The sequence below is a fragment of the Typopeltis vanoorti genome, chromosome 12 (genome assembly GCF_054136105.1).
Source record: "Typopeltis vanoorti isolate ZY-2024b chromosome 12, IOZ_Tvanoo_1.0, whole genome shotgun sequence".
Lineage (NCBI taxonomy): Eukaryota > Metazoa > Arthropoda > Arachnida > Uropygi > Thelyphonidae > Typopeltis > Typopeltis vanoorti.
Window position 1 is genome coordinate 57701963 of NC_143560.1, and position 23318 is coordinate 57725280.

General features: G+C 35.4%; 1 protein-coding gene across 1 annotated transcript in view; it reads right to left on the minus strand.

Annotated features, from left to right (window-relative positions):
* The window catches only part of TfIIFbeta (transcription factor TFIIFbeta), a 146726-nt gene extending 124534 nt beyond the window's left edge, over nt 1-22192 (minus strand). Inside the window, exons 1-2 of the mRNA XM_090401575.1 lie at nt 22014-22192; nt 16751-16824 (exon numbers count right to left, since the gene is read on the minus strand). Of these exons, the coding sequence (XP_090257701.1) occupies nt 16751-16824; nt 22014-22076 (137 nt within the window). The 5' untranslated portion in view covers nt 22077-22192. The remainder of the gene's footprint in view (nt 1-16750; nt 16825-22013) is intronic.
* Between the last annotated feature and the right edge of the window lie 1126 nt (nt 22193-23318).

Here is a 23318-nt window from a genome sequence, read left to right on the forward strand (position 1 = left end):
TATTGATAAGAGGGTAAAGCTGTGCAATAATTTTTGATGCCTTTGTACATGAGGCATTTGTGTGTGGACTGAAGGTTAGTTTTCTGTCTAGCAGTACACCGAGATATTTGGCTTCTGCTTTCCAGGGAATCGTGGTATTAAATAGGAAGATGTCACCTTTGGGAGATATTGAATTTTTAGTGAAGAGAATGGCGATATTCTCCTGAGGGGTTTACTTGCAATCTCCATTCCAAAAACCAGTGCTCTAATTTTAGCAGGTTTTCTCCCAGTTTCTTGGTGACAAGGTGTGGCTTAATAGATCTGGCTAGTATAACTATGTCGTCTGCGTATAGGGCAATGATAGATGACACTGGATTGTACGGTATGTCCGCCATGTAAATCGAGAAAAGTATCGGTGCCAGTAGGTACCCTTGAGGCACTCCTGCCAAGATTCGTCGCTGGGTAGATAATATATCATTTAGTTTGACTTGCATTCGTCTGCCACTAAGAAATGATTTTATAATTTGGACTAGATCTAATGGAAAGCCGGCTAAAATCAACTTGTATAGTAGTCCAAAGTGCCATAATGTCAAATGCTTTTTCTAAGTCAAGAAAAACTGCTCCGGTGTATTGGTGGCAATTGTAACTTGTGGTAATGAACTCGATTAGTCTGTGAATTTGTCGAGTGGTACTATGAAACTGGCGAAAACCAAACTCTTCTGTAGGAAGGATGTTTAACTTTTTTACTGAAAATTGAATTCTGGAAAGGATAGCTTTTTCTGCTATTTTGCCAAAATTAGAAATCAGACTTATGGGACGATAACTTTGAGGCTGCTGAGGATACTTGCCAGGCTTATAAATAGGAACCACGTCTGCTAACTTCCATGCAGAGGGAAAGTACTTGAACCTGAACATAGCATTTATTATTGTTGTAAGATGCCAATTCTTGAGGGACAAATGTCTTTGGCAACATGTAACAGAGGGAACAAGAGGTTCAAGTGTTTTGGATTTGGTTATAGCATCAGAAGAGTTGATAATAACTGAGATGACATCTCTCCCACCAGTTGGAGAGAGTGACCATATGGTTTTGACTTGGAAAATGATAGACATGCAGGAGTATCAAAGAGACAGGAACTTATGTGGAATTATAAAGCAGGTGATTATAATAGTCTTAGACGTCAACTTCAGGAAGTTTCATGGAGGGAGGAATTGGAAGGCCGGGATATCATTAGTGCGTGGGATATTGTGAAAGAACATTTGTTAGCAGCAATGGTAAGTTGTATACCACGAGTGAAGAGGACACAATTTGGAGTAAAGTGGATGACAAACAATATTAAACAGGAATTGCATGTGAAAAAGAGGCTATGGAAGAGATATAAGGAGACAGGTGAAGAGAGGATGCATGAAGAATATAAGACACAGGCCAGAAGAGTGACTAATGTGGTATGGAAAGCGAAACTGGAATATGAGAGGAGGTTGGCCCTAAGATCCAAAGAAAATCCTAGGGAATTTTTTAGCTATGTGGCCAGTAGGAGAAATGACTGTGGAAGAATGATATTGTGGGATAAAAATGGGAATAGAGTGACTGATGCAGAGGACATAGTGGAATTGTTCGATGAACGCTTTATTGGAGTATTTCATCCTAGAGGAGTCAGTTTTAATGCTAGAGGGATAGGGCTGGTTCGAGGTTTAGAGGTACAGGAGGAGAGTGTGTTTCAGATACTGAGTACTCTGGATGTCAGTAAAGCTTGGGACTGGATGGTATTTCACCAGGAGTTTTGAGAGAATGTGCCAGGGAACTGACAGTGCCTTTAACCTGGCTTTTCAATGAAAGTCTGGCTTCGGCAAAGGTGCCCAGGGAATGGAAGGAAGGTAAGATAGTGCCATTGCATAAGGGTGGTAACAGACTAGAAGTGTCTAATTATAGGCCAGTCTGTGTGTCATCAGTAGTTGTTAAGATCTTGGAGAAAGTAGTGAGGGACCGTATACAACATTGGGCAGATGAGGGTAATGCTATCTGTGAGAGTCAACATGGATTTGTGAAAGGGCACTCTTGTTTTAGCAATATGCTAGCCTTTTATAATAAAGTTACAAGAACATTAGATGAGGGAAAGGCATATACTGCAATTTTCTTAGACTTAGCAAAGGCATTTGACAGGGTGCCACATGATAAGCTGATATTGGTCAACTGAATCCAGTTGACCAATCTGATATCCTGACCCAGCACATGGGTCTGGATATCAGATTGGTCAACTGGATTCAGGATTGGCTGTCTGATAGGTATCAGAGAGTTGTGTATGGTGGAGCAGTTTCAAGGAGGCAGAGGGTTACAAGTGGGGTCCCACAGGGCTCAGTACTAGGACCTATATTGTTTAACCTTTATATCAATGACATTGCCAGTGGATTGCAAGGGGATATTCAGTTGTTTGCGGATGATGCGAAGCTGGGAAGGATTATTAGTAATAGTGCAGATGTGGTAGCCCTGCAAGAGGATTTGAATAAGCTAGATAGATGGGCAAATGAATGGGGGTACCAGTTTAATGCAGCAAAATGTAAGGTCTTGAGGTTTGGGAAACATCGATGGGATGCTGCATACTCTATGGGAGGAGTTATGCTGGAGGAAGTTGGGGAGACAAGAGATCTGGGGTTGATGGTTGATAGAAACCTGAAGTTTAGGGGACATATTGCAAAGGTGGTGAAGGTAACACAGAGGATTGCTGCAATTATGAGAAGGACACTGACCTGCAGAGATAAGAGGGTTATCATTCCGTTGTATAAGTCTCTGATCAGACCACACTTGGACTATTGTTCTCAGATTTGGTCTCCAGGATTTCAAAGGGATAAATTAACTGTGGAAAGGATACAAAGACGGATGACAAAGATGGTTTCAGGACTGTACAAGGATAGTTACGAGGATCGGCTGAGGGAATGTGGACTGCAGAGTTTGATGGATAGAAGAAGGAGAGGTGATATGATTGAGACTTTTAAACTGTTGAGAGATGGTTACAGGGTTGACACTGGGGAGTTCTTTCGCTTGGTTGAACAGCGGGAAGAAGTGATGACAAGAGGCCATACCTGGAAGTTACGAAAGGGAAATTGTGAGCAAGAGGGTGAGGAGTGGTTTCTTTGCGTGGAGGGTGGTTGAACCGTGGAATGCATTGCCTGATCGAGTGGTGAGAGCGAGAACGGTCAATGAGTTTAAGGAGTGGTATGATAGACTTTGTGTTTCTTAGGGGGGGGACCTCCCCTCGATGAGTCTTGACAGACTTTATGTTCTTAGGAAGGACCTCCCACGATGAGTCTCTCGACTCAATGGAGGCCTGAATAATAATAATAATAATAATGTGCAATGGCCTTTTGGGGTAGCAGTTTAATAACTTGGTTGGATATGCCATCAGGCCCAGGAGCTTTTTTATTCTTTAAATTCTTTATAATGTCATGAATTTCAGCTGGAGAAGTAGATGTGAGTTGGCTGGTACAGGTATCAGACATTTTAATACGTGGCAGTGGACTTTGTAAATATGATTGAATTTAGATTATCGTACGAAGGGCTACACTGTTTTTCTAAATTTTTAGCTATAGTTTCAGCTTTTTCTGCATCTGTGTAAGAGGGGGAAGATATTTGTTTTTGATGTTTCTCAGCAGCTTCCAGATGGTATGATCACCAGGTGATATGGAGGATAATTTGTCTTCCCATAGTTTGTTTCTGTGGGCTTTAAGTGCATCTCTCACTGCACTGTTCATTTTGTTGAGATATTTTTTGTCTTGGGGTGCCCTGGTGTTATGGTATCTTTTTCTTGCTTTATTTTTTTCCCTGATTAAATTCATTATATCTTCAGGTAGTCATTTAGGCTTAAAAACAGTTGAATTTGAGGAGATAGATGCTATGGCTGCGTTGATTTGATCAGTAAGTTTATTGACTACAGATTCGATTTCTTCCTTGGAATTAATATGAGGGACGGGATCAATGTAGTTTGGAAGTTTTTGATAGTTTTTCCCAAGGTATGAAGGTGTGAGGCGATGGGGGAATTCCCCTCTGATAACCCAGTTGGAGGAGAATAGGATTGTGGTCTGATGATAATTTATTCAGTGATTCCAGAGTGTACTGCAGGTTAACATTCTGGAGGATGGCTATATCCAAGACGTTGGAGGAAGCAGTCGGACTGTGGCGAGTTGGAACTGAGGGGGGCCAGCCACAGCTGCACAATTTGAGCTCGAGTAGTTAAAGAGGATGCGGCCATTCCTATTTATCTACTGCTCCATGCGTGATATTTTGCATTTAAATCACTGGCGATAATGACCGGTAGTTTAACTCTGAGGATGGCATCCAGATCTGTGATCAACAATGTTTTTGATGGTGGGTTGTAAGCAGCATAGACTTTTAAATTTCAGACAGAGTTAGTGATGACATTGATACCCGTGACTTCAAGATTAGTGGTTGTAGGGATGTCTACAGCGTGATGGTTGATGTGATTTTTGATGAGGATGGCTGTACCACCATCTCTATAATCAAGCCTATCATTCCTGTAATGTTGGTATCCTTTGAATTTGGGATTGTCAGCAGGTCTCAAATGAGTTTCATTAATTAGTAATATATCCGGATTATATCTGTCCTTGAATTCTTGTATTTTATTTTTGAGACCGTTAGCATTCCAAGCAATAATCTTTAAAGAATCGGGGGGTGAATTTTTTCCTATGCATTGGAGAGTGCAGATAAAATGGACTGAGTTTGCTGTAAGAATCTTTTTGTAGTGCTTAGTGATGGATTTGAGTTACTGAAATCCTGTAACATATTTGCAAGAAAAGAGGTGATGATGGCTGTTATATTTGAATGTGGGTTTGGCATATTCTGGTCCTGGACTGTATTTTTGGGGTGGGCCACGTCGGCATATGTTCTTGTTTGGTGTTGAAAGTTAATTTTCTTGGAGGACTCAGTTGATGATGGGTAAACACCTGTCATCCTGTTGGGAGACTGATGAACTTGAGTTTCTGGAGCTCTCATTTCTGATAATGAGGTGGATTGACTGATTAACTCAGTTTGCCTGTTTTTGGGGTGGCAAATGCACCCTCTGTAATTAGCAGGGTGAGGGCCACCACAATTAGCGCACTTAGCAGGGTTGGTTTTTGGCTTGGAGCAGGTATGCGTGGGGTTGGTCTCACTACATTTTAAGCATCTGTATTGAGCTTTGCACAACTTCTGGGCATGGCCAAATTTTTGGCATCTATGGCACTGTCCAGAAGAGGCTCTCTTCCCAAGTGGCTCCAGTGAGACCTTAAGCCCACAGATTGTCTTCAAGTTGTATATGTTTTTGTAGATATAATGTATCTCCACCAACACCAGAGACATAGGGGTCTTATTTGATCTGTACATTCTGCTGACCTTTATGGGAGGCAGATCTTGCATGTTGAGGTCAGCAGCTATTTCATCTGTTTCGATGTCTTCTGATACTCCTCGGAGTACCACTTTTAAATTTTTCTCCAAGGTAAGTGTGAATGTATGATACTGGATACCTCTTGCATCCAACTCCTTGGTTAAATTTCTATAATCAATCACTGTAGTGGGCTGAATTTTGATGCCCTCCTCTATGTTCTTGGCAGTGGAGTAGTTAATCTGTAGGTTGGTCAAGGTGGTTCTTAAGGTCATCCATCTCTATTTCTCCCTTAGAATGACTGGAGGTACCTTTTCATTGGCGGAGGTAGAGGAGTCTGTGTTGGGGCATCTTCATCCATGCCATTATCATTTGTTGACTCCAAGGCGAGAGTTTTGTGCTTTTTTTTGCGCGCATGCATCTCTCCTTGATCTGAGTGAGTAGAGTCGGAGATTACTAGATTTAGTTTTTCCTCTGTTTGAGGAGTGTCTTCATTTTGATCATCGTCAGTCCCAAGTAAAGAATAGAAATTTAGGAAACCGGGCCATTTAAGCTTGAACTTCTCAAGTAGTTTCTTTTTAAAGCTGAATGCCAGCCCTTTATCTAGAGAATTTATGATGATGTCAGGATGTATCATATTTGATGGCCATTTAAGCTTAAACTTCCTTTGAAGCTTATTTACAAGGATAAGTGACGGCTCTTCATCGAGAGAATCTGTGAGGGCATCCAAATCTAACACGTTCAACATTATTAATTTGCATGTAAACATAAGTAAATCCTGCAAGTCTATGAACCTGAAATAAATGTGCCAACAATGGCGATTCTAGCGGCTGTTAGGCCTAGCAAATTTCAGTTCACTTTCCTGCGTTATTCTCAGATTAATAGCCTTCCCGAACCCAACCCAACTGAACAACAGTACTCGTGAACTTCATTTAAAAGTAACTATAATCAATTCACTATCGACACATGGAATAAAACTCTAATGATTTCAATCACCACATTGTATAACATAACATAAAATAATCATAATCAAACCAAAACTCTCATTGAGTACTAGGGAACTTGAAGTGTCGGAGAGGTATACTTTCCATAAGCGAACTCTCGGTCTGTGTGTAAGGTATTTACTAAAAATAAAGAGCCAAAAGCTTCATTTCAGCGATGCAAAATTATATAAATTAAGTGGATATTAAATCCAACATCATTTCCAAGCCGAATACAGAAAAATCAAGTATTTACTGAAAATAAAGAGCCAAAGGCTTCATTTCGAGTGTATTCCTGCAAGCTCTCTGGTCAATTTTCACATGAAACTTTTATAGTTTCTGTATTCAGCTTTGAAATGATGTTGGATTTAATATCCACTTAATTTATATAATTTTGCATCGGCAAAGTGAAGCCTTCTGGCTCTTTATTTTACTTTATGCACTGAGAGTTCGCTTACGAAAAATACAACTCTCCGACGCTCTTGAGTTCCTTAGTACTGAGAGTTTTTGCTCTCTTAGGCTTCTGCCTGATCTCTGATGAAAACCAATGAATTTGAAACAGCTGTCAGATCAGTGAAGCCTTATCAAAATGGACCAACATGAGGCGAATATATGGGCGCTTTGAGCGTGCATGCATCCTATTAGGTTCGGCTAGGGCAACTCGTAGTATGGGGGCGAGCATATTCCTACAAGCTCTCTAGTTAATTTTCGCATGAAACTTTTATAGTTTCTGTATTCGACTTTGAAATGATGCTGGATTTAATATCCACTTAATTTATATAGTCTTTCATATTTATATTTACTGTGATGGAACAGACTGACCTTTTTCCAGTTCAAAACATGGTCAAGTCCTGAGTGATGGTAGCAGTGAACAGATATATAGTCATTATGCTCAGCAATTCTGATGTTGACTGCCCTTCCTGTTTGGCCCTAGTAGGGTAGTTTACAACTATAAGAGACCTGGTAAACACCTGGTAGGTTTAGGGACCATGGGCTTGTCTTATGGCAGAGCAGATAAGGGATGGTAATTTTCTATATGGTCTGTTAGTTTTTCAGATGCACCTTGGATATATGGAAGGGTGATAACTTTGGTGTAGTCTCTGTTCTGGAAAGGGGGGAGGTGGAGTGAGTTTGGAGTTTTAATATTTTTTTAGATATGGTGCAAATTGTAGATTTCACATTACAGAAAGAAAATAACAACAGTCTCTCCTTCCCAGCCACTTTAATTACATGCCAGCCTGATGGATCCCTGGCATTCTCTTGTTTACAACTCACACATACTGGTAGATACATTCACAGTCACCCCCCCCCCTCCTCCCAACGGTATGGAATTATTAAAACTTTATATAACAGGACTAAATTAATTAGTTCAGAAAACAGTGTCCTCTCCATGGAACTTGACCACATTCACAAAACCTTCTTAGCCAATGGCTACCTTTTCAGAATAGAGTCTGCACTAAAGTCATCACTATTCGATATATCTAATGTGCATTTGAAACACTAACAAAAATCTTATAAAAATGCACCCCTCAACCAAATACAGACCATATAAAAAATAGACTGGAGCTGATAAGGGATTAGCATCCTTTATCTGCTCCACCAAAAGACCAGCAATGGTCCCTACACCTGCCAAGTGTTTACTGGGTCCATTATAGTTGTAAACAACCCAACTATGGCCAAACAGGCACGACAGCCAACATCAGAATTGTTGAGAATAAGGACTATATCCGTTTTACATTACGTTATACACTACAGCCACCCAGGACTTACTGATCATGCTTTGGACACCTACCATAGAATATGCTAGAGGAAGGCCACTCTCCTAGATTGCACAAATATAAATACAAAAGACTTTTCCTTGGATCTGCTTCTGCCTTAAGAAATTATCCAAATATGGGAAGCTCTTATCCTCTGTACTTCGGCCCAACAGCTAAGGACACCCAATTTAGCACATTAGGAGTTGCTATTTAGGTCTACTTTCAGTTGATATGCTTCAGCCCGTTACTTAGTGTAGTGCATACATACACATATTTTGTTCCCTGATGATGGCAATCCAACTTTGCCAAAATACTGAAAGTGTTAATTAAATTTAATTAACTATTATTTTAATTAATATATTAGTCTATGTTATAATTTACTTAAAAAATACAGTTATGAACAGCCAACATATAAGCCTTACCACCAAACTTTGTAACTGAAAAATAACTTGATTCTATATAATCTTCACATCGTAAGTTGTGTTCATCCCATAGACTATAATTATTACTGTCCAGCTAGCACATAGGCTTGATCAAGAGGCTATCATTTCCCATAGGGAGGCTACGTTATCTTGCCCTGCAGGAACATTACTGAGATGCCAATAATTCCAAAACTGTATTAAAATTAAAGATAGAAAAAGCAAGATAGTCTTCCTTTTAATGCAGTCTCAATTTTAACCAATGGATCTGACACCTAAGTCAGAAATAAAACAGTCAGAGGCTAAAGACCACATATATCAGTTCTGGCAGGGAAAAAAAATCAATGAACAAATATATATATATATATATATATATAAAAAAATTACAATATTGTAAGTACATCCAAAAAAATGTCCAAAGAACTAATCTAAGGTGAATACTTGATGCTATTTTTGTTAAGTTTTCTTTCTCGGGGCATTTTTTCCAACATAGTAGGAAAAATAAACAAACAAACAAAAAAAATGAAGATAAAGATCTGGATCAGGGGTAGCAAATGGTGGCCTGCGGGGCGGATATGGCCCACAAAGGCTTCGTATCCGGCCCACGATCTTAATGATTAATTTTCTAAAAATCAACGTTTCCAACTTCCTGCAGGGATTAAAACAGAAAAAATTCAAACTTCCAAATGTTTTATTAACAGCTTTAAACAAAAAGTAAAACATGTTACTACAATTCTTTGTACTATGTTTCTATCATCAAATGTTGGCAACACTGAATGGAGGTTACTTGTCACGCAGCCATTTTAAGCCACGTGATACAATGTCGATAAGTTATAGGTTACCATTATAATATGACAGTGTGTTAATAAAAAAGTTATCTCAATAACTTATATTTTTTTTGCCCATAACAATGTCTGAATTTAAAGTTAAAAAAAAGAAAAACAGATCAAGAAGGCAGAACTTTTCAAGAAAAATGGGAGAAGGCATATTTTTTTGTGGAAGTAAAAAAATTCCAACATGTCTGATATGTAGACAAAGTGTCACCGTGGTGAAAGAATATAACTCAAAACGCCATTATGAAACAAACCATAAGAACTGTGATAAATATACAGAAAAGATGTATGATGACAAACTTAAAGATTTAAAAAATGAACTGAAGTTTCAACAGAGGATATTTTCGAATGTTATCACAACAAGTGATGCTGCTGTTAAATGTAGTTACGTCATGAGTGAAAAAATTGCTCGGGCTTTGAAACCTTTTACTGATGAAGAATTTATTAAAAACTATATTTTAAGTGCAGTCGAAATCATATGTACGGAAAAAAAGCAAGCATTTCAAAGTATAAGCCTATCAGGAAATACAGTTGTGGAGAAAGTTGAAGATATGGCAGAGAACTTCTAAGATATATTGCGTGAAAAAATAAAGAATTTTGTAACGTTTTCCATTCTTCTTATTGTGCTATCTTCTATCAAAGGTCAGCGACCATCTTGGCAAACAAACTGCGCTCTTGTGCTAATCTGAGCAGTTGTGCACTGCTCTTTCCTGTCCACGTCTTGATGTTGTCAAACCATGATATTCTTTTTCTTCCTCTAGTTCCTTTGCCATCAATTCTTCCTACCAAAATAGTTTGTAGAAGTTGGTATTTGCTGTTTCTCATGATGTGGCCAAGATATGATGTTTTTCGTTTCTTGATTATTTGTACAAGATGTTTAGCTTTGCCAATGGATTTTAAGACCTCTTCATTGGTAATTTTTTCTGTCCATGATATCTTTAGCATTCTTCTGTATAGCCACATCTCAAAGGCTTCGATTTTCTTGATGGTTGTCGCCTTCAATGTCCATGTTTCAACTCCATAGAGCAGAATAGACCGCACGTAACATTTCAATTCATTGCAGTTGACATTGCAGTTGACAAATGTACAGATATTATTAATACTTCTCAGTTAGAAATATTTATTCATGGCATTGATGACGATATGAATGTGATTGAAGAACTATTGGATATAGTGCCTATGTCAGGAATAATGAAAGGAAATGACTTATATTTGTGTATTGAGAAAAGTCTTGAAAATGCTCATGCGGGCTGGTCAAAATTAGTAAGTGTGACTACAGATGGGAATCTGTATGGTTGGTGTTAACGTTGGCCTTGTTACAAAACTTCAAATGAAAAAGGAAATGTTGTGCAAGGATAAACTTAAATCATTTCATTGCATGATACACCAGGAGTCACTTTGTACTAAAAAACTAAAGATGGAACATGTCTAATTAAAACAGTAAACTGGATACGCTCTCACGCCTTGAATCATCGACAATTCAATGCTTTGTTGGATGAATTGGATTCACAATACAACAGTTTGCTATATTATACAGAGGTTAGGTGGCTTAGTCGTGGCGTCATTTTAAAAAGATTTTTTGAACTCTTTAAAGAAATTGACATGTTTACTTCATTCAAAGGAAAATTGATTCTTCGGCTCACCGATGAAGATTGGTGCAAAGACTTGCCTTTTCAGTTGACATAACAAGCCACTTAAACACTATGAATACTGCTCTGCAAGGATGAGAACAGTTGATATGTAATATGTATGATTCAATTAAATCATTTCTGATAAAACTCTATCTTTGGCAAACCCAGTTGGCAAAGAATAATTTAGCCCACTTTCCTACACTTAAGTCGATTTCTCGAAATAATAATGATGCTGAAAAGTACATTCCTCAAATTGAAGAATTGAAAATTGAATTTGAAAAAAGATTTTCTGATTTTAACCAGTTTGAAAATGAATTATCATTCAGTTCACCTTTTTTAATTAATATTGAAAATGTTGACGAAGAATTACAAATGGAAGTAACTGAACTCCAGTGCAATACTATGTATGTGAGCAATTATTTTCAATTATGAAACTTAATAAGTCAAAGTTCTGCTCACGGATAAAAGATTCTAGATTAAATGCAATACTTCATATTGCAATATGAAACAAAAAACCAGATACTGACATGTCAGTACAGAGGAAATGATGTAAGGTTTCAGGATCAAAATCAAATTTAAAAAAAATACTCATAGATAAAAATCTTTATTTTTGTAAGTCAAAATTATGTATTTAAATAATTTTATTAAAGTATGAATAAAATATAATTGAACTTATATTTTCTAAATTTGTTATATTTTTAAAATTTAAAAATAAAAATGGTTATAAATTTAAAATTTAAATGGTGGTGTAACTGTTTACGTAAGTCGTAAAGGCCCGGCAATAAACTTTGGTTCACAGAATAATATTGAATATGGCCCGTGTCAGATATACATCTAATTGACTGGCCCTTTGCTGTGTTTGAGACCCCTGATCTAGATGGACTGATGCAATAGTGGTATGTTAGATGTTGGAAACCAGACAAATAACAGATTAATTTGGAAAAAAAAAAAACTTAACACAAAGTCAGTTATAATCTAAACTTAATTTATGCAATACAACATAACAGTAACCTGTACACACCTGTAGGGTACGTAATATAAGCAGGACTAGACAAATTATGCCAAATCCCTTGTCACAAAAAAGTTCTCTCCCAAGAGTCCCCCCCCCCTTGCATTTTTAATGTTTTAGGAATACACTGGCCTTAGAGACAACTTATTTCATTCCATAATAGAAAGGGGGATGGAAAATCCCTTTATGTTTTTAATAGCCGGGTACGAAACTCGGATCGAAATCCATCGAGTTTCATGCCGAAAAAAACTATCGGCAGGCCCAAGTATAAATGATCACTTGGATAGTACAACACCAGGGCAACTCCATGCAAAGGTAGAGCAAGCTCCCTCACTAACTTTAATATTCTTTCATAATGTAAAACCCAGCTCCTAAGAGATGTGTATATATATATATATATATATATATATTGTTTTACATTATGAGAAGAGGTCACTACCCAGACCGGTTTCAACCTTTTTTGAGGTCTCATCAGTATGTATATATATATATACTTAAAACCTTGATATTTAAGGTCTACCTACTCACTGATGAGACCTCAAAAAAGGTTGAAACCGGTCTGGGTAGTGACCTCTTCTCATAATGTAAAACAATATATATATATAAATATATATATATATATACATCTCTTAGGAGCTAGGTTTTACATTATGAAAGAATATTAAATTTAGTGAGGGAGCTTGCTCCACCTTTGCATGGAGTTGCCCTGGTGTTGTACTATCCAAGTGATCGTTTATACTTGGGCCTGCCGATAGTTTTTTTCGGCATGAAACTCTATGGATTACGATGGATTTCGATCCGAGTTTCGTACCCGGCTATTAAAAACATAAAGGGATTTTCCATCCCCCTTTCTATTAACATGTTCGCCGGTAAAATAGCCTTTCGGCTTATTAAATTAGTATTTCATTCCAATTACAAGGCCTCGAAAAAGTCCTGTATTGCTATTTTTCATCACTACCTCCCCATGCCAGGAGTGGGCAATTTATGTGCCTGCTGCCTTTCTTGGAATCGAATCCTGATTACCTGATTGAGTGATAAAAGAGTCGTGAGAGCACGAATGGTGAATGAGTTCAAGGAATAGTATAATAAACTGCCTACCACGATGAATCTTGTGACTGCATGGGGGTCCTGAATCAAACCAAGTTAAAAGGAGTTCTAAAAAAGTGTTTAGCGGTGGTGCTATATCGTTGCTTGGCGATTTCTTTTACATGAGAACCATTCAAGAAGGAAAAATCAATAAATAATAGAAAAACGATAAAGAATAGGAAGAACTGTAAAAACAAGTTTTTTTTGAAAAATATAATTTTACATTAATTTTTGTTACTAGAATCGTCCCTTATATTATGCATATTCTTCTGTGTTTTCTTAAAGTTAAAGAAAGATTTTGTTCAGAAAGTTATTTTTTATTAAATGAAAACTGTTCTCTTTTGTCCAATATGCAGCTACTTGTTAGCTCACAAAATCTACTGATGATGATGAGATAAAACAATAGCCAATTTTAGACAGAAAGTGGGGTTTTCTCTGTATTTATTTTCTTAATAAAATAAACAGCTTGCTAAGATTGTAGCTGACCTACACTTGTGAGAAATTACTCAGAGGAAGATAAAATATAATCTCCAAAAAGTTTTACAAAAGCATTAGCCAATCAAAAGATGTGAAAAATCTATTAATTCTGATTGCACTGATAAATAGTCAAGGCTACTAGCCATGTAGGACATCTACAATGAATATTAGGCCTTTACAACTTCATTGAAATGACAATGCAAGTCTCATATTTTCTATACTTTTGTCAGGATCTGTTAGTTGAATTCTTTAGTAATTTCAAATGACATCTAAATTGAGAATGCTAGTGAGTTTTTTTTTTCTTTCCCAGTGTCTTGCAAGAACTATCTTAAAAAAAATTGCAGCTGTCAAATTCATTAACATTTACTATCATAGCAATTTTTTTCCAAGTTTTATCTTTATTTATCCTTTTCATTAGGACTATCAGCAATATTACTGTTTGTTTATCAGCACTTGGAACATCTTTGCAAACCGGTAAATATATTATTATTCATTAATAGCTTTAATGGAACATGTGCACTAGACATATTAAAGTAAGTTTCACGGCTTACAAATGCAACAAAAATCATATAGAATTTATTCAAAAACTCCAATATATTTCATCCAATGTTATGTGGACATCATCAGGAAGATAGACTGGTAACTACATTCAAAAGATGAATCAAAATAATGAGTCATGAATCATGTGTATATTAGCTCATGTCTCGGTCATAGTTTAAGTATATGATATTACATTATTAGAGTTTCAAAATAAGTTGTGTAGATAAAAAAAAATTTAATTTTAATTAAAATAATTGTTAATTAAAAAAAACAACGTATGAACAATTAATAGTGATCATTTCCCAAAACTTGGATACTGGCATACAGTCTGACTGATTCAGGTTTAGATGATTTCTTATTGTTCACATGTTTCAAGGAAAAGACAATCGAATCTGAAGTGAAGAAGTTCTGTTTGGTCCCAAAGAACTGTGCCTAGTGTCAATAGTGCAAGAAGCAAGGCCAGACTTGTCAGATTCCAAAAACGTAATATAGTCTTGATGTTCTTCAGTTCTAATCAAGGCAAAACAGCCAGTCTGTCCAAAATAGGAAAAATGACGTGAGCAGGGTTCTTGATAGACACCTGGTAAAGAAAAGGATGGTAATGTATCCTTTATTGATGGTAGGAAGGAAGACAGTTTCTGAGCTGATTTGAAGGAAGCAAACAATTGAATTTACAAAGAATCCTAAATCAAAATAAATCCTAAATTGAATAAAATTAAAAGCAATCTGATAAGTAATAGATACAACAAAACTACTATTCAAAATATTATTGATAATTATCATCCTTCTACCAAATTACAATCCGATGTGAAAGAGAATTTCAATACCCTATCTTAAAGGAACCATTGAACAAATAATATTGATTCTTCATGAATTCAGTCTATATACTTCCTATAAAACCCGTGCAGAAACTGTCTTCTTTCCTACCATCAACAAAGGATACAATACCACTTCTTTCCTACCATCAACAAAGGATACATTACCACCTCTTTCCTACCATCAACAAAGGATACATTATCACCTCTTTCCTACCATCAACAAGGATACATTATCACCTCTTTCCTACCATCAACAAAGGATACATTATCACCTCTTTCCTACCATCAACAAAGGATACATTATCACCTCTTTCCTACCATCAACAAAGGATACATTACCACCTCTTTCCTTACCAAGTGTCTATCAAGCACCCTGCTCATGTCATCTTTCCTATTTTGGACAGACTGGCCATTCTCTTTGATTAGAATTGACGAACATCAAGACTATATTACATTTCTGGAATCTGACAAGTCTGGCTGTGCTTCTTATGCTACTAACACAGGCACAGGGTTTTTTGGAACCAGACAAAACTTTTTCAATCCAGCAAGTTCAAATTCAGTCATCTTTTCCTTGAAACATGTGAAATGCTAAGAAATCACCCATTAATTAATAATTATTTAAATTTTTTTTTTTTCCTTTACACAACTTACCACATTCTTTGAAACTAATAGTCTAATATCATATACTTCAACTGTCACAGAGACATGAGCTAATATATGCATGATTTATAACTCATTATTTTGATTCATCTTTTGAAATTAGTTAACAGTCTATCTCACTGATGTCCACATAACATTGTATGAAATATATTGGGGTTTTTGAATAAATTCTATATAATTTTTGTTACATGTGTAAGCAGTGAAATTTACTTTAATATTATCATTCATTTCAGATGGCTAACCAAAACCAAATGTTGACCCAGAAGCCTCATACACCACAGTGTTCTTGCCAGCCTATATGAGCCAAACATAAAACAAATTTGTCTGGTATCGAAAAATAAATAAAACAACAGGTTTACAGCCATACACATGAAGCAAAAAATAAATGGAGAATTCTGAAAAAATTATATGCCATAAAACATTTCAGATTTTTTCAATCCATAGTTTGAATAGAAAAATGTTAAAAACTACTAAAAAAACCAAAATACAACTTCTTTAGAAGTCAACTTGCTTTCTGAAAATATGTTAAATGAGTCCATCACAAAAGAGACAGATAATAAAGACCTACTTATATCAAGAACAGCCATGTTGTTTGCTGAACAAAATGCAAAAATATATGTGGAACACACACAAAAATTTTTTTTTGTGTGTGTTTTGAACTTTTCATGCTAAGAAATCACCCATTAATTAATAATTATTTAATTTTTTTTTTTTTTCTCTACACAACTTACCACATTCTTTGAAACTAATAGTGTAATATCATATACAAGAACTTTTGAAAATAACAGATTCAGAAGTTTGAAATAACTGTATGTTTTTCTTTTCTTTAAAAAATACAGTTTTTCAGTAGTAACTTAAAAAAAAAGTACTTAAGTTTTTCATATGCAGCACTTTGGTGTTCTAGGATCAAGCCTTAGCAGTTCAAAATTTTAATCATGGATTTTAATTTCCAGAAAATTTAATTTTTTCCAGAAAAAAGAATACGCAATTTAAATCTTTTAGGATGTTATGATACCCACAGCATGCCTATACTTCATGAATTACAGACCATGTCATTGTTGTATTTTTGGCAGAACAGCAGCCAGCTTACTTAAATCAAGGATTAAGCATAGGCATAATTTATGTCAAATTCCAAACATTATTTCCAAAATGCCAAATTTAATTTTTCTTACATCAACATAACATGACTTACTTTGTAATTTTTAGTCGTCCAACCTCACTCATTGGAGCCGTCTTTTCCCATTTAGAAGATATATACTTTGGAACCTAAATGAACAGATATTTTTTACTAAAACTAGCACTACAAAAATGAAGAGCAGTAGAAAATTACATCATTTAAAAAATGTTTCAAGTATTATACATATATATTCTTGTCCTTTATCTAAGTATAAGGAAACAAATATATATATATATATATATATATATATATATATATATGTATGTATTAAAGATACCAAGTAATTTTATATAAACTTGATTTTAATCCTAATTCCCAAGTAAGCAAACAGACAAGTCAGTCAAGTTTGCGCCTGCACGTAGTGAAAGTCTGAGGCAACTCGTGGTAACGTAGTGCCAGTCTGAGGCAACTCGTGGTAAAGGTAGAGTAAGCTCTGATCACTTTTATTCGAATTTTCCCCTAATGAAAAGCCGATCCTATTGTTATAATAATATTGTTATACCCAGATCGGTTTTGACCTTTATTGAAGTCTCGTCAGTGGGAGCCAGACCTAAAAATGCCAAGGTTGAAGTAATACAAAGCTCATGAATTTTACCTAAACAAGATGCCACAAGGTGCTTTGACCTTATTAAATAATATCTCAGGATGAGAGATAATTACTTGGTATCTTTAATACATAATTTACCCAAGTTAAAAAACTTTCTAGATCTATCTCTCATCCTGAGATATTATTTAATAAGGTCAAAGCACCTTGTGGCAACTTGTTTAGGTAAAATTCATAAGCTCTGTATTACTTCAACCTTGGTATTTTTAGGTCTGGCTCCCACTGACGAGACCTCAATAAAGGTAGAAACCAGCTGGGTAGTGACCCTTGCCTTTAATGCATAGCATCATTAAAGGGGATGGGCTTTGCGTTAGGGAAAAATTGCAAGGAAAGTGATCGGAGCTTACTCCACCTTTACCACGAGTTGCCTCAAACTTCCACTACATGCAGGGGCAAACTTGACTTACTTGGGAATTAGGATTAAAACCAAGTTTATATAAAATTACTTGGTATCTTTAATACATAATTTACCCAAGTTAAAAAACTTTCTACACACACACACACACACACACACACATATATATATATATATAAAAAAGCTTTACTGACTGATACCGAGAGATAAAAAGATGACAGGGTATATTTGAAAAGATACTATTAGTTTACTAGTTTCATTGAATTGATCAACATCTTCAGGTATCACAATCAAAGAAATATATAAAGAATTACAGAGACTTAAAATTGTAATAACAGAACAAGTACAGTAGCGTGTTTGAAAACAAAATGCGAGCTTGAGTTCCAAACAAATGTATACTACATGCTGTCACGAGTGCGCCAATACATATATATATATATATATATATACACACACACACACACACACAGTATGGCACACAAAAAACAACAACACTGAATAACTACAACAATCCCAGCACACTGAGTGACTCTGTAGATTATCATCAGGATTGTTAGAGAAAAGAACATGACTGGATAGCACCGATGCATGTGATATTTTATAGGAGATGTCAGAAGTTATGGCGCGATTGTAATATTCCTTATTTTGGACAGACTAACAAATCTGTTGAACTGTGTATTGAGGAGCATAAGAGAGAAATCTCCTATAAAAGGTCACATGCATCTGCGCTATCCAGTCATGTTCTTTTCTCTAACAATCCTCATGATAATCTACAGAGTCACTCAGTGTGCTGGGATAAATCCAAAAACATTTTTCACTGTAGTGATGAATTTGAAAGGAAAATCATCATGTCCAGGGAAATCCTCCTTATTCCTGAGCATTTGAACAGCAATTTGAGTTATAACATCCCTGATAGTCATACTGCAGTTGTTCAATACTGGCATTCATGAGAACCTGCAAACACGCATGCTACAAACAATAGCGAATTAGATAGAACGACTTGAAAAGTACAACATTTTTGTATCAATTATGTATTGCATTTTTTGCCTGTAATTCTCAGTTTTTTGTATCTTCAATTTTTATTACTGCATCCACTAAAGGTAAAACCTAAAGGCGGCTGTAAAAGGCTGAAACTAGTTGTATCATTATCATTAAATTTAATATTTTTAATTTAATTTAATCGGAGTGGCTTTGTTGATCATCATCATTAGGATTATTTGAAAAAAGAACATGACTGGATAACACAGTTGCATGAGATCTTTTGTAAGAAATGTCTCTCTTATGCTCTTCTATACGTTGTTCAATAGATTTGTTAGTTGTCCAAAATAAGGGATATTGCAATCGCACCATAATTTATATACACCTGGATATTTTAGGTTGTGATGAGTAGGTTTTGGATGGCTGATTAGAGAACAGATTTTAGGAAGTGTGGTGAAGAATGTCTTGATATTATATTTTTTAAGGACTTTAGCTAATTTTTTAGAGACTGTGCTAATGTATGGAATGGAGATGTTACCTTTAAAATTAATAGGAAATCCTGCTGAACCCTGTCCATTTAAACAACAATTTGAGTTATAACATCCCAAATAGCCATGCTGCAGTCATTCAATATTGGCGTTCACATGAGCCTGCACGCACACTTGCAATAAACAATGGCACGCCTGTTAGAACAACTTGAAAAAATATGTTTTTTATGTATCAATTATATGTGACAATTTTTACCTGTAATTTCCAGTTTGTTTTGATACTTCAATGTTTATTACTATTCTTGTCCTTTATAAATACCTGAGGAAGGCTGTTATAAGCCGAAACTAGTCGTATTATTCTTATTAAAATCTTTATAAGTTATCTCAGTTTTTAGTCATTAAATCTATTTTTTAAAATATATATATACATGACAGAATGATCATTAACTCGGTTAACATACATAGTTTTATGAAGCCTTGAATGACTAGAACCGAGATTTAAGTAAAAAGGTTTTAATATAAAAACACTACTAGTTTCGGACTGTAAAAGTCTTCTTCAGGTGACATTATAAAAGAAGAAAAAACACTGAACATTGAAGGTTAAAAGACTATGAACAACATAGACAGTCTCTATACATAATTAGCATGAAAACGTTGTAGTTGTATTTGAAGCTGTTCTTTCGTTTGTTGCATTGTTGGGAGAGTGCGTGCTTGCGGCATCACGTGAACGCCAGTACATGATTACAGCTGAACGACTATCTGGGAGGTTGTAGCTCAAGTTGTTATTTAGATGAACAGGACTGAAGATGATTTCTCTAGATTCCACGATTTTTCTCTCTAGTTCGTCACTGCAACGGAAGATGTTAGTAGATTTTTCCCAGCAGACTTTGTGACTTTGGTTTTCATCATTATTTTTCCTTTTCTCGGCTAATCCTAATGATGAAAACCAAAGTCACAAAGTCTGCAGGGAAAAATCTACTAACATCTTCTGTTGCAGTGACGAACTAGAGAGAAAAATCGTGGAATCTAGAGAAATCATCTTCAATCCTGTTCATCTAAATAACAACTTGAGCTACAACCTCCCAGATAGTCATTCAGCTGCAATCATGTACTGGCGTTCACGTGATGCCGCAAGCACACTCTCCCAACAATGCAACAAACGAAAGAACAGCTTCAAATACAACTGCAACGTTTTCATGCTAATTATGTATAGAGACTGTTTATGTTGTTCATGGTCTTTTAATCCTCAATGTTTAGTGTTTTTTCTTCTTTTATAATGTCACCTGAAGAAGGCTGTTACAGGCCGAAACTAGTAGTGATTTTATATTAAAACCTTTTTACTTAAATCTCGGTTCTAGTCATTCAATTCTTCACACACACACACACACACACACACATACACACACACACACATATATTAGGATATATATATATATATATTATATATATTAGGATAACCAAGTTATTTTATAAACTTGGTTATTTTAACTCCTAATCCCAAGTATTCAAACAATTAAGTTTGTGCCTGAAACAAAGAAGTTCAAGTCTAAAGATGGTGCAACACCAGGGCAACTCATTGTAAAGGTGGATAAAGCTCTGATCACTATTCTTAGTATTTTCCCATAATGTAAAGCACATCTCACTAGAAGATGTATACTGCAATGCATTATGGGTGGGGTCACTACCCAGACCGGTTTCAACCTTTTTTTGAGGTCTCCTCAGAGAGTAGCTAGACCCTAAATACCAAGGTTATAGTAATACAGAGCCTTATCAACTTTACCTACAGAAGTTGCAACAAGGTGTTTTTACTTGACTCACCTTTACAATGAGTTGCCCTGGTATTGCACCATCTTTAGACTTGAACCTTGTTTCAGGTGCAAACTTAATTGTTTGCATACTTGGGATTAGAAGTTAAAATAACCAAGTTTATAAAATAACTTGGTTATCCTAATATACAATATCCCCAAGTTAAAAAATTTATTACATCTATATCTCCTCCAGAGATTTTTTATTAAAAATAAAAACACCTTGTGCAACTTTTATAGGTAAAGTTGATAAGGCTCTGTATTACTATAACCTTGGTATTTAGGGTCTAGATACTCACTGAGGAGACCTCAAAAAAGGTTGAAACCGGTCTGGGTAGTGACCCCACCCGTAATGCATTTCAGTATACATCTTCTAGTGAGATGTGCTTTACATTATGGGAAAATACTAAGAATAGTGATCAGATCTTTACCCACCTTTATAATGAGTTGCCCTAATGTTGCACATCTTTAGACTTGAACTTTGTTTCAGGCACAAACTTAATTGTTTGCATACTTGGGATTAGGAGTTAAAATAACCAAGTGTATAAAATAACTTGGTTATCCTAATATACAATATCCACAAGTTAAAAAATTTATTATACACACACACACACACACACATATATATATATATATATATATATATATATATATATATATATATATATATGTATGTATGTATGTGTATGTATGCGTATATATATATGTATGTGTACATATGTGTGTGTATGTATATATATATATATATATATATGTGTGTGTGTGTGTATATATATATATATATATATATATATATATGTGTGTGTGTGTGTGTGTGTATATATATATGTCTATTTATATACAAGTGTGTGCGTGTTTATTTATTTGGTATGTATTGACGAGGATCGGCTCCCTTGGAAAATTGCATGACACACACAATCCCTTACCTGTGGAATGTCACCGCGCAACGAACTTTATGTGTGTGTGAATATCATTACGAACAAGACAGCAGTGAGAAAACTATATTTACAAATTAAAGCTATTGACGACTTAGGGAAAACGTCCTTACTTTAACAAGCCACATTCCTCTGCTTGCATTAGTGCAATCTAGATCTTTCTTCTCAGAATTCATGTTTTTTTGTTTTGGAAGAATAACAAACAAAAAAAATTGCTAAAACATATTCAAGATGACAGATCAATTGTCAAACTGAACGTCTTTAGAACTACAAACGCAAATTAATCCTTCCATTTTTCTAATATGCTAGCGTCCTCTACAATGAAAAATGTTTCATGCGGGCGTGAGCGCACACAGATACAAAATATTGTATATTTATTATTATTTTTTTTAAAATATTATTATTATTATTATATTAAGTATCTACAAGAGGTCAAAAACTGGTCGTCAGAAGCACTACAGTTACTATTATTCACAGAATACCTACCATACTTCTTGAAATCATTCACAGACTAAGCATTCATCACTATCTCTAGAAACTCGTTCCACCCTTTAACCAAAATCCAAGGAAAAATTATATTCTTGACACATTTGCTAACAACATTCTTACATAATTTCCAGGTATGATTACATGTTCGCTCACTTCCTGCCATGTACTGAAAAAGTATTCTGTGTCAATCATATAAAACTCTTTTAATAAAATATATTTTTCTTTCATAGCTCCTCTTTTCTTCCTATCAACTAGTTATTGTGATCCACAAACTTTCACTGTTTCATCATAGGAAGTATTCTCTAGATTTGTCACAATCTTAGTGCACTCGTTTCTTGATCTTCTCCACCATGTGCGAATTTTCAACAAAGTCAGGTCAATAAATCACTATACGGTATTCCAAACATGGCTGAATAAGATCTGATAAAGAGGAATATCAAGCACTCAATCTCGTTTTGTCAGTGCTCTAGTCAACATCTGAGCATTCTGCAGAGATGCATTGCCTACCTTTGCAGAAGGCTCTCAAAATTTTAATTCTTTGTTAAAATTAGGCACAAAACTCTGATGATACATCGATTTCCTGTAGTCCTTGACCATCAATGTAGTAAGCAGATTGTACACTCTTCTTCACAAAGTAAATTACTTCACAATTCGTCAGATAAAACTAGGATATTAACCCTAACGTATTTTTACTGTAAAAATCGACCTACAAGTTGGTCTTTTCCTGCTATCCAGGTAAAAAACACTTTTTGAGAACCTTTTCTCTAACATTCTGTTTAGGAACAAAGCAATGAAATAGTTGTGGTAAAAGAGTAATAATAATAATAATAATAATACTTTCCTCCAATGTTAGGAATGTCAGTTTCTTTACCAATATCCTAATTTTTAACAGGTTATTGCCACTAATGCCACCTACTCACTCCCTAATC